Below are 19,289 nucleotides of genomic sequence, written 5' to 3'. Positions count from 1 at the left end.
CCAGTCATATGGTTTGCTTTCTTTAAAAAATGGCCAGTATTTTCAAATAATGAACAGGGTCAGAAAGACAGGCTGAGGCATCATTGCATTAGTTTTATTTTCCTCTATGAACAAGATAAAAAAATTAAGTTGGCCAGGTGGCAAAGCCAAAGTCCTGTTTAAACAATTAAAAAAAACCACCAAACAGACAAACATTAGACACTAGCATAAGTTCCTTGTTTTATGATAGTGGGAAATGTGGAAGCTGAGAACACACAGGAGAAAAAGAATAAGTTATTTAGTTTTGAATGTATTGTTACCAATCATGAAAATGTAGCAGAGAGAATGGCAGAAGCATGTAATTGCACAGAGGGAAAGCTGAAACACAGAGGCAGTATTATGAAAGCAAGAAATGGAATGCAAGGCTTGAGATCAGCCACACATAAACAAAGATTAGAAAAACAACAGGGTTCTGAAAAGCATTGACAGCTAGAGAGGAAACACAGCAGACAGGTTAAAGAGGTGAAAAGATGGACTAATGACACAGAAATAACGTTGCAACCACAGAGAGTAAAGGATTACAAGAACATCAAAGAAGGTGGATTGCAAGATTTTGAATTCTAAAATTTAATCCAAACCAGATTTTGGTAACCTGATGAAATCAGTTCTAATTAAGTATATATGGCTAAACCCGGACTACATGAGTCAAGAGAAACCAAAAGGTTGTGGAGTCAGTATTCATGTGCCATCTGTTCAAAAGTTTTACCTGCATTGGTGCAAGAACTGAACGGAACCTGGATTGACAGAAAAATTTAAAAAGAGATAGAGCAAGGAAAATGATTATTCTACTTTGACAGCATACCTGAGATACAGTGACAAATACAGGGAGAAGTACAGAACAGTAAAGACTTCATACTTTCCCTGCCTATGTATTATTCTTTCTCCCACATCAAGAAAAATTATGTAAATTCCTTTTTCTTTTCCTGAAGTTCAGTTACCTATAAAAGCCACCAAAATAACATTCCTTACAGTATTACTTTTATTTGTAATGATTTTACAGTGAAAATTTGCTTGCAGCATTTCATATAACTCCAATTATGTGGAGATAAAAGGGAAGTAAACTTTGGTTTATATATCTTAGCTGAAAACTGTAATCTTATGTACATCTCTGAACAACTTCTTAAGCCACTTTTTCCTTCATAAGTTATAGGAATAATGTATTTTCACCAAAAAAAAAAAAAGAAAACAGAAAAGAGTTTCATTTCCAAACGTCAGCACATAAATCATGTCTTTATAATTGCACGTGTATGCAAAAGCATTACCTTAAAATATGTACATAACTAATTTGTATCTTCATAGAATCACAGAACATCCTGAGTATGAAGGGACCCACAAGGATTATCAAAGTCCAGCTCCTGGCTCTGCACAGAACACCCCCACGAGTCACATCATGTGCCTGAGAGCATTGTCCAAATGCTTCTTGACCTTTGTCAGGCTTTGGTGCTGTGATCCCTGCCCTGGGGAGCCTGTTCCAGTGGCCAACCGCCCTCTCGGTGAAAAAATCTTTTTCTAATATCCAACCTAAACCTTCCCTGACACAACTTCAGGCCAATCCCTCAGGTCCTGTCACTGGCACACCCAGAGAAGATGTCAGTGCCTGCCCCTCTTCTTCCTCTCACGAGGAGGTTGTAACTGCAGTGAGGTCTCAGTTTCCTCTTCTCCAGGCTGAATGGACCTAGTGCCACTTCTTATATGGCTTCCCCTTGAGGCCCTTCACCATCCTTATTGCCCTCCTTTGGACACTCTCTAATAGCTTAATATCTTTCTTATTTTGCAGTGCCCAAAACTACCACAATATTCGAGGTGAGGCTGCCCCAGTGCAGAGCAGAGTAGGACAATCCCCTTCCTTGCTTGGCTGGACATGCTTTGCCTGATGTCCTCCAGGACACGGATGGACCTCCTGAGTGCCAGAGCACTGCTGACTCATAGTCAACTTGTCATCAACCATGACCCCCAGGTTCCTTTCCATGACATTGCTCTTATTCACCTTACTCACACATATCTGGCAAACATGACCTGATTCTCACCTGAATAAGCTATCACATGATTAACACTCACAGGACACACGTTCTACTCTTACCTGTTCATTAACCAGAAGGACATTGCAGTAACGTTTTCCCTGACTAAAGGGAAGGAAGTGAATATCTAAGCCTGCAGAACTTTTTCCTTTCAAGAACAGTTTTTCCATCGGACTGAAGAACTCAGGCAGGAGGCCGCATTGGGCAGCTGTTAAAATAAGTTTGTTTAAATGGATGTTTAGATATAACAGCACAAGTTGCAAAATAAAATAGCTCCATGAGTTTAAATATAAGGATACTCTATTTAGCACTCTGTAGTAATCAGTATTTAGACACACCTGTAACTAGTAATCAGTATTTACAGTTACAGTTGTGTAAATGAGCTGCAGTATTGCATACTGTATTATTTAAATATATTTTGCTAATTACCTCTGTTCTTATTCTATGCACTGAAACAAAACTGGGGAAAACAGACACTTTTCACCATCAAAAATTCCTTAAGGAATTATAGCCTTTAACCAAAGGTCTGCTCACATCAGAAAGAAGAGGGTAATTTACTACTAATCAAACAAAGAAATCTCGCTCTCAGTAGCAGTAACTGTGTTATGCTGTAGCCACAAATCCTCTAGAATGGACAAAACCTACATAGTGGCAAGTTTGTTTTCTTTGCACTGCTTTCATAGACGCATTATGCTCATAAAGAATCTTAGGGTTTAATCTGGCAGAGTCTGACTACTTTCTCACTGCATGTTTTTCATCTGTTAAGCGTATTTTGAAAATGCAGAACCAGACCATCATTAAAGCTTCACTGGTCAACTTTCTAGGAAGGTCAGCAGACTTTAAAATGTGTGTGAAAGTGAAGGCACCTGAAATGAGTGAGATCACATAGAAGTGTATGCCAAACTGGCCAAATAAATAGAGCAGGGAAGGGGGAATCCACAACTTCTCTGAGCAATCTGTTCCAGTGCCTCACCACCCTCACAGTAAGAATTTCTTCCTAATATTTAATCTAAATCTGCCTTCTTTGAGTTTGAAGCCATTGCCCCTTGTTCTATCACTACATGCCCTTGTAAAAAATCCCTCTCCAGGTTCTCTCATGGGCTCCCTTCAGGTACTAAAGGTCAAAATAAGGTCACCATGGAGCCCACTCTTCTCTAGGCTAATTTTTTGAGTGTGATGAACAATTTCAGGCCAACATTTTAAGAAAACTACAAATAATAGTCACTGAGCACACTTTTCATGTCAAAATCTTACTTATGTAAATAATCTTGTTTCTGCTATAGTGAAATATGAGGTACTGTATAGAGGTACTTACGGTAAATAGAGTTGTTCTCTTCACTTGAATTTTCAGACAGCGTATTATTTTTTGAGTTTAATATGTTGCATTCAGAACTAAAAGGAAAAAAAATAAAAATTGAAGCAATACCCTAAAGCTGGACATTTTGATTCTTAATAGATAACTTTTTTCCCTTTTTATGAATAAATACTGGAAAAGAAAAAGTTTCAAGACAATTAAAAATAAACGAACACCACATTTGGGAACCATTTACCTATCCAATAATGTTAAGCATCCCTTCTTCCACTTGAGTTATTATGCAAACTTAGAGTAGAGCCAGAACATCCTTCTTTAAATTAACCAGCATCTAGTTTTGTAAATTCAAGTTTGAATACAAACTTGCATGTTATTTTTATTTATTCGTATACTTTAAAATTTATTTTAAGTCCAACATACACACTGTAATAGTAATAAAGACATCATAACACACCTTATAAAATTAGTGTGATTTTATACAATATTTTCTAAACTAACCAAGCCCTAGGACAGCAATATGTTTAAGAAATTTAATTGGAAAACCACTTCTTCCATTATTTAAGACATCTCATTTTTTAACAAATTAATATCAATATTTACATTAACCCTAATAAAAGTTGAGTGATCTAAATTTAATCCAGCAAGTGCGAGATTCAGATCTAATCCATTAGAAAATGACCCACTAGAATCCCACAATTTTGTATATCAGGGATTCATAAACTGCAACAAATCAATAGTATACAAATTATTTAAAATTGTGAGCCATTATTTTTTCTTAGAGGAAACAGAACATGATTATTTCAGAAAAAGTGCAACATAGTGGAATCTTAACATATTTTGTGGTAAAAAATAGGGGGCTGATGTTGCCACTATCCCTACCTGGTGTAAATCATTTCTCTTACAGTGCTGATTTCCAAACTGATGAATTTGGCATCTTATATTTGCCATTGTCAAAATCAATACCTTTTTAATACTGAAGTTGAAATGACCTAAAATAGTTTTTCTTTAAATGACTTCTTAGATGTTGTCTTTTCTTGTTTTTTCTTTTTTACATTACAAGAATTATTATACAAAAAAAACAAAAAACAAAACAAAACAAAACAAACCACAAAAAACCAGCTTGAAATTTGCTTGAGTACACATAGTTTAAAATGTTTCTGCTCATAGAATAAGGATAAATAAAATTTCCATGATTTTCTTTACAAAGGCTAATTTTACTCTTGGCTCTTTGAGGAAGTATTTGGGAACTTCATAGTACACAGTAAGGAATTAGGGATGTGAAATCCCAGTGTTAACATGTAGTTCATGATCTTGCTAGGAAACATCAAAACTCATAAGAAAAGTTCTTCAAGCAATTTCTACCAAAAAAAAAAAATTCTCTTCTTGTTTCAGTTCAGTTCAGGTACAAAGTTCATTTCCACAAGGTTATAGCCTTGAAAAGATGGGATAAGGTAAGCTCAGGAACAGTAAAGCTTGTCACTTGGTACTATTTTCCCACTAAGGCTACAGGAATGACCTATACTAAATAACACTGCAGTTAATCATTAAAAAGAAACCTAATGTAACCAAGGATTTGTCTAAGAAAGGGGAAGAGGATGAATCTTAACCTGAACACCTTAACTCTTTTCACTACAATATTGCTTTTCAAGTGTATTTGAAAAGAACAGGTATTCTCAAAAAAAAACACAAAAAAACCACCTTAGAACAAAATCTTCTCTACATTCCCACCCCCCCCAAAGCAAACTGTGCTCCTGACTGTCATATTTCCTTGGTGTGACTTTATATAGTTTACTATCCTTCTTCACAAATAATTTCTATCATTGTTGACAGGAATTAAGACTCTGCAGTTACATTTATGGAAGGAGAGTTTTGTTTAATTTACGACAAGCACAGAGCTCAAAGATGCTAAAAACTACACTGTAATGTATCTCAAAAAAAATAAATACTGTGAGCTTCAGCTCAAGACTCAGGTTTAATATTATCCATGCATAAAAGTCATACTCCCCTAGCAGTAAAATTTTATGAACCAGCATACAGCAAACAATTATTACCTACAGTATCTGATAGATGTTGGGTCTCTGTTAAAATAAATAGTTAATCTTGCCAGGCTAAGAAAAAAATTACAACCTTAAATAAATGGACTTGCAAAATTCTCAGAATTTGTTATCCTGAAGGTGTATTTTAATACCTACACTTGAAGGCCATTTTTCAGAAAGGAAAATGATCTCTGAGTTATAAGCATGCAACATACTATTTATTCTGTACTTCACAAATAAGTATCTCATATTAAAAAAATCAAATTTTATATAAAGCATAATTTCTTACAATGCTTTATCTTTGAATGAGAATGCTAAGTCATGCTTGCAAAAACAGAGACTACAGCTGAAGAATCACTGTAAAATTAACAAATAGCTCAAAAGCTGTATGAAAAAAATAACATAATAGTGGAAATACATTACAGCTCTTCACTGGTGTGAACTCTACATTGAATAAGTCCTATTTTCAGAGTTGAACAACAGAGGAACTCATTAGGCTGATTTAACATGCTATTGAACTTCTCTCTTTATCAATTCCTTTCTTACATCAATGAACAAAGCACCTGCAGATAAGTGATGGGAAACAAAACTGTGTTGTGGAAGACATGAACATTGTGCCTCATTCTTCCATAACAAAAAGAAATAGCATCTCATTCAACAATAAAAGCAAAAGGAATAAAGTTCAGGAAGGTATAAGAAGCTTGGTTATACTCAAAGTCTGGTTCAATACATCCCCTTTCAATACATAGAGAAATAAGGAAATGGATTAGGCAGAACAGTTGAAAGCTGCCATAAAATAAGTCTGCACAGTCTCTTTGCTGAACCTGACCCAGGTTCAGCAAAATCCCCAGTATCAATAGAAAATTTGGAATAAATGGCTTGAAAGCAGCCCTGTGGAGGAGCACTTGGGCATACTGAGGAATGAAAAAATATATAGGAGCTGGCAATTTGCAGTGGCAGCTCAAAAAGCCAACCCTGTCCTGGCTGCATCCAAAGTAGTGAAGGCAGTGGGGCCAGGGAGGGGATTCTCCCCCTCTACTTTGCCCTTGTGAGACCCCACATGCAGTGCTACCTCTGCCTCTGGGGTCCTCAGCACAAGAAAGACACCAACCTAGAGAAGGTCCAGAGGAGGCCCACAAAAATGGCTGGAGCACCTCTCCTATGAAGACAGCTGGGAGAAGAGAAGGTTCCAGGGAGGCCCTACTGTGGTCTTTCAGTATTTAAAGGGGAGAGGGGGATGGGAGTGGTCATTAAAAAGGTAAAGAGAGACCAAACAACTTAAACTGTCCCTCATTTGGTTTTGGTTTTTTTACAAACACAACTTGTCCCTTCCACAGCAAGATTATTTTACTGTGCATTAAATGAAAAAAAGTTCTGTATGGTACAGGTGAGGATTGGTTTATGAGGGCACCTCTCAGTTGCTTGGTATAAAAACCTGTTTGGGACAGAGAAATGAGAGGTGTGGAATACATTCTGCTGTGGTTTATTCAATCATGTACTAAAAATTAAAACCATAGAACAGTTTGGATTGGAAAGGACCTAAAAGTTCATCTAGTTCCAATCCACTTCCACACTTGTGCAGCAGTTTAGTAGCTGTCACCTCTGAGTTGCCAGATACCTGTTCCCACACAGTACCACCAAGAGGCTGGGCTTGCCATGTTATCAGGTATGACAAAAATCAAGATGAAAACTAAAATCATTATGCAGTCAACATAGATAGTGTTCATACATCATATCATATTAGCTATACCTCGTAATGGTACACCTTTACTCTTTAGTTCAGAGTACAAACAAGCCAATAACTCTCTTTTCCATTCAACAAATTTTCAGGAAAAAAAAAAAAGAAAAAAAGAAAATCACTTTGCTTTATGTATCTGGAGGAGAATCTACTAGAATATTTTTTTAGTCAATTACAGTTCCAGATTTTATATATTACTGAGGGGGAAAAAAAGTGCCAGATACCATGGGGAAATCTGAAGTTCACAGAGCAGCAACATAATCAATGAATTTTAGGAGACAAGAACTTTAGCAGCAAGTAAATGTCTTATTAGAGGGAAGGAATACAAGGAACTGCTTGATAATGCATTGAAAATACTGAAACATTTAAAGACAAAACTCACATCTAAGATATTTACCAGTTTTCAAGTTCTGCAGGACAGTTTCTGATCTCAGAACAAAGACTAGAATAAAAACTAAAACAGGAGCTTCCCAAAATAGGTAGTATAGCTTAGAATAGATGAATTTCTATTATATCAAATAATAACCAGAATTGCAATGACTCCTGATAGCATATTTGTAAACCATATCTTATGAAATGATGCATATTAATGCTGTATCTCATAACCTATATTACATGGAGGTACTACGGAGCTTCATTTCAGTAAGAAAGTACAGGTATTGTGTATAACATACCTCTTTCCTCGACACATGAAACTGCTTAGAACAAAAAGTGTAAGAATAAAATTCAGAAAATTAAAAATGCTTGGAATTCCTGATACTATCTCTGGTTTTAAAAAAAAAGGTAAATACCCTAATATTAAGAAGTTATATACAGTGCAAAGATTGACTTGAAATTCACTCATTAATTGTTCCTTTTTTGGTTTGAAATTAAATTTTAATGTAAAAATATTTATTCACATTCACAGTTTGTTTTGAAAATCAGTCTTGTGCAATCCTGAACCATCCTTATGACTCATGGACACTAATGTAAATGCTAAACTGCTTAAGTCATGGTCTTAGAATAGGACTATTAGTGAATCATTAGTATATTTTTATCACTTCCTAGTTTTAGAGAAGGAAATCTATGAAGGAAAAAATAGCTGTTAAACGCAACCTTGAACTTTTACTGTCATTTGTTGTTTCGTTTTTTTTCTAATGGACATCATTCAAATGCCAACATCCTTTAAAATTAGGGATACTTTTACGCTATAATTTCTGGGCCATGTGTTGTGCTTCACTCCACCTGGTTCTCCTTCTCGCACAGTGAGCATACCATGCTGGCATACAGGTGTAGACCAAGGACAAAAATTGAAGTTTCAAGGGCTTAGAAAAGCACAGAAAAGTGCGTAACTTGAAAAAATTCAGGCACATGTATCACAGTATACTTCAAAGAAAAATTATGTCGAATGGATGAAAAAATACTATCCTTCTCACCACACACCATTCAGCTCCCCATGGACAAATAGATCTTGCCTGCACCACTGAATGGCATGGACTATTGTTAGATTTTTTAGCTTAGACAGTGCTGTATCCCAGCAAGGGTATAATTCACTGGGGCTCTACCTGCAGACTGGGCCATTCAGTCACTGTATAATGAGCCCATGTCACAATGACCAAAGGGCTGGTCTCCTTTTTAGTATGAATGTCACCATTTTGGGCGTCTGTGATTTTGCCAGAGGAGAAAGCTGCTAGGTAAGAGGGTCACCTGCCAAGCAAAGCTTGTTATAGCAAGGTTTAAAGTGTGTCTGACACATCTGGAGGCACAGAATGAGGATGCAGAAGGAGCTGTGAGCCCACTTGCACCTGCTTGGATGACTAAGTGGTCATTTGCATGATTTGATCCTGACATCAATCACATAGACAGCATTACCTACAGTGCAAACACTGATTTTTATGGTAGTTTTATGCTTATGGAGCACTTAGAGCAACAGGTCCCCATTTTGCAGAAGGCATTTTCTGGATTTATCAAAAGAATAAAAATGATTGCAGGCACAATCTTCTTACTGATCAGTTATGAATTGTACATATACTAGTTTTTTAACACAAATTTCAGAAGTTTGTTCCACTCAAGAAAATGGAAAAACTTTGGAAAAAAAAGCACCTAAGTGGCTTCTGTTATCACAGATAACAGAAACATCTAAAAATATAACAAATTAGTACTGCAGATTTCTAAAGACATAAAATGCCCTCAAATTAATTTCAATAAGAGTGATGTGTGACTAAAATTACACTATTTAGACTGATTTATTTTCTAGAGATAAATTAAGCTGAAACATGCAGGATGATGAAAAATCCTTTTCGATATCAATAATGATACATACTTATTTAATTTAGTAGAGAGCATAGTATAAATTACACTTCAGAAAATCATTTTAAGTTAAAATAAGTGTATAATTTTTCTTAATATTGAAATGGTCATTTTTCAGTTTTTAAATTTTTCTTTCACATTTTTTTTAAAAAAGAAACTGAAAATCAGTCTGCATTTCACGACATGGCTTTGGACCACCCCTGTGATTATAATTCAACCTCCAGTATTGATGAGCTAGTAGCTTAAGATATTTCCCAATAACTCTTGAATAAATGTCTCAGGATTTTGAATGTTTAAATGAGCTTTAGAAATTACATGACTCAAATTGTGGGAAATATTTTAAATTATCAAATAAAGAATTAATGAATTATTCAACCTGTTTACAAGGGGTTTTTACAGTACTGTCCTGGTTTTGGCTGGGATAGAGTTTGTTTTCTTCCTAGTAGCTGGTACAGTGCTGTGGTTTAGATTTAGGATGAAAAAAGTATTGATAACACACTGATGTTTTAGTTGTTGCTGAGCAGTGCCTACCCTAAATCAAAGTTTTTTTCCAGTTTTCCATGCTCTGCCAGTGAGCATAAGAAGCCAGGAGGAAGCATGGCCAGGAATGCTGAACTGAAATAGCCAAAGGGATATTCCATACCACAGAACACCATGCTCAGTATATAAACCAGGTAGAGCTGGCCAGGAGCCAACAGTTGCTGCTTGGGGACTGGCTGGGCATCTCCTATGGGATTTCCACATCCTAACCTATAACTCTTTACAACAGGTGGCACACAACTATACACAAATATGTAATACTAATAGAATTGTATAATACGATATCTTACAATTACCAATTGTTATTTGGAACTTACCTAAATGTTTGCTCTTTCTTTAATTTCCTGGCTCGATACACTTGCTCTGGGTGCATGAAACTACGTGTGGATTCCAGCAAAACGACCCTGAAGCATGGCAAGCACATATAACGACCTCATTTTTAACTTGCAGAATGCAGAAGAAACTCAGTTTATTCTAACTTAGTAAAGAAGCTTATTATTTTTAATTGGAGATACCTTAAAAATACCTGTTGCCGTTTAGCCCGTTTTCCTGTAAAAGAGCTACTTCCTTGCTATCAGAAAATGCATTTCCTAGTGTTATTTGCAAGTAAACAATACAACCCCTGATGAAACACTAGATTCCTGAAATCACTGGAAACATGATATAAAAAATATTTTATTTTAGATTAATGGTTCGAATGTTGGCCAGATTGATAATTACTTCTGGTAGTTGTCAGGCAGCTTTTGAATGATGCACATAAAACTAAATCACTTCAACACTTCATCATTTATTTCCAAGAGAGTTCTCCAAACCATAGGACTGATTACAGGCAACATCACTGACCACCTCAAGGACTTTAAAAAAGACAGAAGCTAAATAAACTCATATGATTCCCACACACAGAGGGCATTCCTGGACCAGTGGAAACAGTCCTGTTACAGGATTGTAATTGTTATTTGGATAGACCAATCCTATTCTGTGATGGAAAGAGAATTTTAATTTACAACTTATGCAACATATATATTCATGTTGCATAAAAAACAAGTCTAAAATCTTATGGAAGATAGTTCTTGCAAATAAATGAATGAGATGAACCAATTCCTAGTTCTATAGACTAAAGACAAAATAAGGAGTCAGATCACATAAATATATTTAAAAGAGGCACAGCACTCTATTTCTTTTGTATTAAGAAAAGCAACTTTTATAACTGCAGTTGTTGCATCTATGATGAATACAAACTAAAAATTAGATTAACTGATAGTGATGGAAGCCCCAAGGCTAAAGCATTTTTTTTCTTTTGCATGTTTAATAATTTAAACAGCAGGATAAAACAGATTGGGGGAAAAAATAAGCAACAATTAATTAACAGGGCTTGTTTCTCTTTGTAAATCTGCTGGACCTCAGCCAAACACAAAAATACAAGCAAGGTTCATGAACTCCATTTGATTAAAGCTCCAGCTTTATTGCTTACACAGAGATGGATTTCAATTAAGGCTTATTTATCTTCTTTATTCATTATGATAGTTTCCACTTCATAGTACTTGTAACAATTTAACCTCCAGGTTTTAAATTTTTAAGAAGAAGAAAATTATGCAAAAGAGTGGATAAAACAGCATGATCATTAAAGATTTGTCTTTACAGCATTGTCTACCTGAATATGCCATCAGTTTTGAAGGGATTAGTTACATTTAGGCTAACTTTCTTCAGCTCATAACATGGGGATTTGCACTTTGTAACACCCTAAAAGAGAACAAAAAATTATACTAATATGAAAAAGCTGCAAAACTACATATACAAACAAGCAGAAAATATTACAAGGAGGAATAGAACCCTTGACCACTGACTCTTTTTAAACAAGCACTAAACTTCACCGTGTTTTAAAAATGCTCCCAAATGAGAACACAAGGCCAAGAATCAAGTTATCATGGTTTTTCCTTTCTTATCTTTACATGTTCCCTATTTTTTTCTCTTGCCCCAACCTTTCTTTCTAACATCAGTGTCTATTCCTATAGTATACAGAGAGTAAGGAGAGAAAAAAAAATTAAAAAAGAAAAAAAAAGAATCACATAAACATCATTTGTATCACATGCCTATCCACTCTGACTACTTCTGGGATATATCTCAACACTACACACTGTCTATAGTTAAAAAGCATAAATAAACCCAGAAACATCTAATGAAAATTTGCAATCCTTCTACATGTGACAACTGAAATCACTGGCCTGAAGCATATCAACCCCTCCATAATGGAATTTCCAATAGCATTCATATGCTGAAAGGATTCCAGATTTATTTACAGAGAAATCAGTGCAAGTTTTTACAATTTATTCAAGATCTAAATGCAATTTATAATGTATCTAGATCACGAATCTTAGATATTCCTCTAGGGTTTTCTCTGCATGTACATAGACTGATATTGGACATCTTAAAATTCATAGGTCTAAGGTTAAAGCTGATGGCAACTCACATTTTCATTCTTACCTCGGTTCATTTTTGTTTGAAATAACATAGAGAATAACAATATTTCTTGTGACAATATTAGTCTACACACATAAACTTACAGCAGGCTCAATATGCTTGACTTCAGATTTCAGAGAGAATGTCAGTGTGGCAGCATCTATTCCATGTGAGGTCAGTAGCAACACTGCTTCAGCAGGGCGCAGGAAACGAATTGTGAATTCCACATTCATAGATGCCTGTTTCCTGGGGGAGGGAGGGAGGGAGAAATCACAAAATTGTGACTCAGAAATTACTCAGAAATGTAATTTCAGGAGCACTTTTCAGAGTCTTTGTAAGGTAAGGGGCCTAGAAAAGAAAGTAAATTATTTCTTCTGAAATCCTTTGTTGTAATAGAATCTTCTGCCTAAGAGTACCTTAAAACATTCTAATAAAATACTATATAGAGAATAATACTGAATCCTTATTGCTTTTTATATCATTAGAATGCAGCTTAATTTTTCTTCCCCCACACACTAGCACAGGAAGTTTTCTTTCCTTACAGCTTCATCCTAAGTAAACAACCCATTCAACGTGTGCTCTTCTATTTAAATAAGTTTTTCTGAGTTAAACACTCAGACATCCTGTTATGCAAGTTGTGAGGCAGATCTAGATGTCCTTAATCAAATTCTCATTGAAGATTGAGAAAGAAATTGGTAAAAAACCCCTTCAGAATAATTAGTAAAGCTGAGTAATTAAGAGCAAAAAACTCCCAAGTTCTCTAAGTAACAGCCCCTCTCTAACGGGAAAACTAGAGAACTATTTTTCTGAGAAAGCACCCCCATATTATCTGTGGCAGAAGGCTGGATTAAGTAACTTTCTGAGGTCACTTCCTGCACTATTTTCAATGTTCTGTGCTTTGCAAAACTCTTACAATTAAATTTTTCATTTCGATAGTGTTTTTCCCTCAATAGCTAACCACCTTCCGTACTTCCAGTCTGAATTTCAACAACTCCAGCCTCAAGGTATTGCTTTATAAAAAGATTTTTGTTCTATACCATTTGTAGTTAAACAAGTCTCTTTCCCAGGGAAATACTGATCAAGTAATTTTTACCGTTTTTCTTGGTAAGAAACCCACACTGAGTAACTTTATAGGTGTGTCTACACCATATAAGAGAGCTTAGAGATATTTATGCTATTATTGTTGTGAACTGCAAGTCTATATAGCACTGTGCAGTGTCCTAGAGAGTAGGATTGTCAGACCAAAAACTAATTACACTAATTACATTACATCTATATGCAAGATACGACACTCAGCTACACCAGACCCCCCATGACACTATGATCTAACAAAGAATCTGCAGGATTCCCACACATCTCACCAACTTTTGGAGTTCTCAAACACTTCCATCAGAATATTAAGAAAGCTACTAATTACAAAACAACTATTATTCATTTAGTGGTCATGATTACAAGTACGGTTAAGTTATGATAGACTCTGCAGAAGTTACCAGAGCAAGATTGTCATTTCCACAAGCTTTTATTTATATGCAATTTTTCAAATATTTGTTGCTATATATAATGCCAAACAGCTCAACAACAAATTTATGCACATTTAATTGTGTCTTGATTTTGTTTTGTTTGTACTTTGTTGTTTTTCTTAAAGGTGAAGTGAAAAACAGCCATAGCATTGACCTTTCAGAGAAACACATGATATTTTCAAGGATTAGATTTTTATGCTAATTCTTATTTGAAGTAACTGTAAAGAAAATGGAATCAAATCAGCCTCACAGTTTGTTGAAAACATGTAATTATTTGTTGTCTTCTTTGCATATATTTACAATAGGCATGTCATTTAATACTGAAATATTGGTCATCCTTAAAGAGCACTGTATTTATGTTGAATCTTCTTGAATTTGACAATCTATATTTGCAAATTTTTTCTTCTTTACAGTTTATTTCCATACAAATGTTGAGCTTTGTTTTCCTTTTTAAAATCTCTAATCCATTTTATCTGTAAAAGAAAGTCTTGTAGATGAACTTAAAAACTCCTGACAGCCATAGCCACTGCTATATCCCTCGTCTTCACTAGTTAAACAGGAATTACTGAAAATCCTGTTTCTATTCATAAAGACACATAGACAGAAAGAGCAAAATGAACGAAACCAAGAAGATGGTAATATTCCGTGAGCATTTCCCAAACTTAGGTCTCTCCAAAAATCCTTGGATGGCTCTCAGAAATGTCAGATATACAAATAACTACATCTCATCTGCCTAGGCAGGGAGGGAGGACAGAGGCAAAAAGAAGCAGTCTAACACCACTATCAAATCTCTGTCATGGCCTCTTAAACTTCTAGCCAATCTTCAACTAAGAAGAAAGATGTGAAATCTAAAAAAAAAAAATAAAAAAAATACCTGCTCATGCATCTGCAATGCATTGATCTAAGAACTGTGAATACAGTTCGGAGGTATTTCAAATTTAGTTGGAGAAAAAAACCAAAATGTAACAACAGGAAATTCAAATTGAAAATTAAAGCTTTTGATATATTGGGGGGGAAAAAAAATTTTTGGACAGAGATGACTCCTCTAATGATCTTATATTCTGCTCCTGAAGCCCTATTGAGCTAAACTGAAAGTATCCCACTGAAACATAACTCTAGATTTGTTCTAGGTTAAAGAGAAAAATACTGACCTTTATCCTGACTGATTTTGTCCTGTTTGCAGTTGAACACATTTCTAGTGTTCTATCACACTTAAATTAGTAGATTTATATTTCTGTAATGCTAAACCCAATAATAATACTAAAATATCATTACTTACTTAGGGGTAATGGTGACAGTGTTTCCTTTAGGTAATGAGAAATCGTCAGCATCTCTTCCCCTAAGAATAGCCTCGTATATCAAAGGTTTTTTGCTTGGGTTTTTCAGACGTACCTATTGCAACAACAAGAAACAAATCAGCCTATTTTTATTCAATTTTTAGAGTATAATAGGTGTATTCTACATCTAAGTTCCGAAATACAAAGTAAGGATATAAAAAAATATGAAAGCACTTCAAATAACTAAGTAGATCATTTTTCTTCCAAAGGAGTACAGATTTCCCACAGACTACGCAACATTAATTTTTCAGAGTATTCTTTTTGCAGTGTATGCTGCACTCCTATGCCTGTTAATCTCTTATTCCTCTCTTTGATCTCAGATTTGTCAAATTTGTAGATTTTTTCCTGTACTTACAAGCATAGGGAAAAAAAACAGCAGCAGAAGTGAAATCCCAAGACTGAAGAGATAAAAAGAAGATGCAAGCTTTCATCTTCTTTATTTAACAGCCAAATGACATGAAACTTCTTAATTCTTTTTTGTAGTATATACATAGTATAAACATATATACATACAATGTTTTAACATTGCACTACTACAAATTTAAATTCAATGGTTTCAGTACCTGTTTAATAACAGTTGCATGGAGAGCACCTGTAAATTCTATAGTGTTCTTGGGCAAGTAGTCAGGGAGACCTTCATACAGGTAGACACACAAAATAAGCATCATGACTGGATTTGGATCACAGATATCAGTGGCCTAATATTGAAAACAAAAAAAGAAAAAATAACCAGATATTCAGTTAAAATTTTGCCTGTATAGTTTAGAGATATGAAGATGAAGAACAAAAAAAGTTTAAGGTAATTTTTACTACACAAATATTTTCAATCTAACCTGTAATAACTGGATAATGCCCATAGCTAATATGAATATTAATCTAGTCAGTGGACAAAATAAAACCCTGATCATTGATGACATGCTCTGGTGATAAACCTACCTTTTTTCCCCCACATTTCAGCAGAAAAAGACATTCATTTTGTTAAAATGAAGTATAACCAAAAAAGCAAGTAAAATTTACTATTTAGAAAACATATGTCTTTACTATTGCTAAAAAAAATTATATATGTAAAGTCTTTCAGTTTACCATGAAAAATACCAGCCCAAATGCTCCTACATGCAGTTTTGCAACTGTTTATGAAGACAATGTCACCATCCAACTAAAAACGTTATAGTTATTTTTATCACAGATACTAAATTATTTTACAAAAGGTAGTAAGTATTCCTACATCTTAAATATTTGATTTACAGAAAAGTATTTGAATGGCAGCTGCAAAACATATCAAAGCTTCAATCCTCAGCAATTCTGTTAAGTCACTAAAGAGAGTGGCAGAACTATTAGCCACACAGACTAAAAAAAGGAGAAAAAAATTGACTCTTCTAGACTGTCTTAGTGTGGCAAGAGAGACTTATAGACATATTTATCATCTTAACTATCTGATTTTAACTTTTACTTTCAAGTTAAGATATATTTAAAGTTTTAAAGGTAAAGTTCTCTTGCTCTGTGCCCAGCAAAGCAGCACATCCTACTCCCAGCAGTTCTATCACAGCTCCCTCTCTAACCTTCTTAGAGAGTGAGTACATCACTGGGCATTGATCTGAATTATCCCTGTAACTCTCCATAGTTTCTTAGATAACACTTATCCCTGTAATTCTGAAGATTAATTTCATATACTCTTCGTGCATAATGCAGACATGCATATGTAATCATATTTCTCATCTTCTATTTGTTTGATTCCATCACTACTGTTTTTTAAGATTCAAAATTTAGGGTGCATTTACTATGCAAAGTAAAAAAGCTTCTTCCCTGCAAAAACTTTAAATCTGAAGTCTGAAAAATATTCTGATTTTTTTCATTCACTTATCTCAGTAATGGCTATTGAATGTTAACAAGTTATTCCAACCTAGGTGTGGTTTTACATTTCTACTGTTCACTTTTCCTGTATTTTCATTTAAGATAGTAAAGATGCCAGAGTAGATTATCTGTTCAAGTCTTTCTTTTGCCACCCACTTCTTTCTACTCATTTCCACTTAGATCAGAATTTATTCCCTTAGAAAATATTATTATATTTTATCTTGTGCCAAATTCATAAAATTGCCTTTGTGACATTCATCTACTACTCAAGGAACTAAATTTAAAAATAAAAGAAAAATAAAAAAGTAGTGTACTTGTTAATAACATTCGTGAGAAAATTCACAGTCTATAAATAGTATATACTTTAAAAAATGTGTTAGCAAACAGCAGCAATTAATAAAGTTTAACAGATTAATGCCTTAAATTTTATCCATAAAAAATTACTCAAAATATGAAAAAGCCCACTCTCTTTTGAAAGTCGTTCTCCTTTGTCCCATCCAAATCCTTCTCCAGTTTTCCTGTAATCCCCCTTAGGCACTGGAAGGTGCTCTAAGGTCTCACCAGAGCCTTCTCCAGGCTGAACAACTCCAGCGCCCTCAGCCTGTCTCCACAGGGGAGGTGCTCCAGTCCTCTGACCATCTTCATGGCCTCCTCTGGACCCGCTTGAAAAAGCCCATGTCCTTCCCACGTTTGTGGCCCCAGAGCTGGATGCAGCACTTCAGGTGCAGTCCCAGAAGCAGAGGGACAGAATCCCCTCCCTGGCCCTGCTGCCCACGCTACTTTTGATGCAGCCCAGGATGTGATTGCCTTCTGGTCTGCGAGTGGACATTGCAGGGCTTTGAGTTTTTCATCCATCCATACCCCAAATTCCTTCGCCACAGGGTCCCTCTCAATCTACTCATTGCCTGGTCTGTATCCATGTTTGGGATTGCCCTGACTCAGACGCAGGACCTTATATTTGACCTTGTTGAACTTCATGAGGTTCACACAGAACCACCTCTTTAGTCTGTCAAGGTTCCTCTGTATAACACCGTTTCCCTCTAAAGTATCAATACCACCACTCAGCCTGTTGTCATCCAAAAACTCACTGAGTGCATTCCATTCCACTGACCATGTCCCCAACAAAGATATTAAATAAGATTTGTCCCAGGGACAAATTTATCCCTGAGGGACACCACTCATCGCTGGTTTCCACGCAGGCATTTAGCCATTGACTGCAACTGTTTGAGTGCAACCATCCTTATCCACCAAGTGGACCATGTGTCAAATCCATGGTTTTGCATTTTAGAGAAAAGGATGTGGAGTGGGACAGTGTCAAATGCTTTCCACCATATTATCAATAAAACTGAATTCCAGTCAAATGTTCTTTATCCAATGCATCCACTTTTATATGCAAGTTTAGGAAGATTCAGTCCATTACAACCCTCTTCGAGTGTTTTTACTGAATACCCTAGGAATGATACAAGAAGACAATTTCTACTCTAACAAATAGAAGTGATTTTTATTTTTTTCTCTCTTCTGTTTTCTGAATTTAAGACCACACATCAATATTAGATTACTTTCTCCAGAAAATCAAGGTATTTGCATTTACATTATAGATTGGTGGATAGACAGAGTTCCATCTGTGTATTTGCATTATCATACAAATTTTAGCTGAATAACTAAGAATTAAGAAGGAAATCATTTTCCTTAAAGTTACTTTCTTCAAGACATTGCCATATTTATCAAGTTAATAGCTCCTTACTGAAGTGCAGGAAACTTAAGACAAAAAATGTGTTAATCATCTTTAGGAGATGATGACAACAAAAATACAACTAAAACATTGAGTGACAGCCAGTAAATTACCTTTCTAAGTGCATATAATAATCTGCATATCACCTCAAGGAAAAAAATAATCTCGAAATTCAAAAATATCTATGTTGCTGCATTTCTTTCCTCTTCTCCATTTGTTGATGACAGCATCTTCTTTCTCTCCTTCATTTCAAACTCAAGTCTTGGAATTACTGTCTACCCCTCTTTCTTGCTCTTATGGCCATGTTAATGCTCAGTTTTACTGTTTTTCTACTTCATAACAATGCTGAATTTCTCCCTTCATTTCAACAGAAAAGATACATAAATTTTCAGATTCTTATCTCTCACTTTACTCACAACA

At 35.2% G+C, this 19,289-nt stretch overlaps 1 protein-coding gene across 2 annotated transcripts in view; it reads right to left on the bottom strand.

Moving 5' to 3' along the window:
• The window catches only part of CFAP47 (cilia and flagella associated protein 47), a 269,686-nt gene that overhangs the window by 168,405 nt on the left and 81,992 nt on the right, over positions 1–19,289 (bottom strand). For both annotated transcript variants that reach the window (XM_027638424.1, XM_027638431.1), the window contains exons 36-42: positions 15,850–15,984; positions 15,229–15,341; positions 12,534–12,675; positions 11,624–11,712; positions 10,290–10,376; positions 3,373–3,449; positions 2,120–2,265 (exon numbers count right to left, since the gene is read on the bottom strand). In XM_027638424.1, coding sequence (XP_027494225.1) covers positions 2,120–2,265; positions 3,373–3,449; positions 10,290–10,376; positions 11,624–11,712; positions 12,534–12,675; positions 15,229–15,341; positions 15,850–15,984 — 789 coding nt within the window. The remainder of the gene's footprint in view (positions 1–2,119; positions 2,266–3,372; positions 3,450–10,289; positions 10,377–11,623; positions 11,713–12,533; positions 12,676–15,228; positions 15,342–15,849; positions 15,985–19,289) is intronic.

This window comes from Corapipo altera, unplaced genomic scaffold (genome assembly GCF_003945725.1).
Source record: "Corapipo altera isolate COAL_440 unplaced genomic scaffold, ASM394572v1 0, whole genome shotgun sequence".
Taxonomy (NCBI): domain Eukaryota; kingdom Metazoa; phylum Chordata; class Aves; order Passeriformes; family Pipridae; genus Corapipo; species Corapipo altera.
This window is presented reverse-complemented; position numbering and strand designations above follow the sequence as displayed.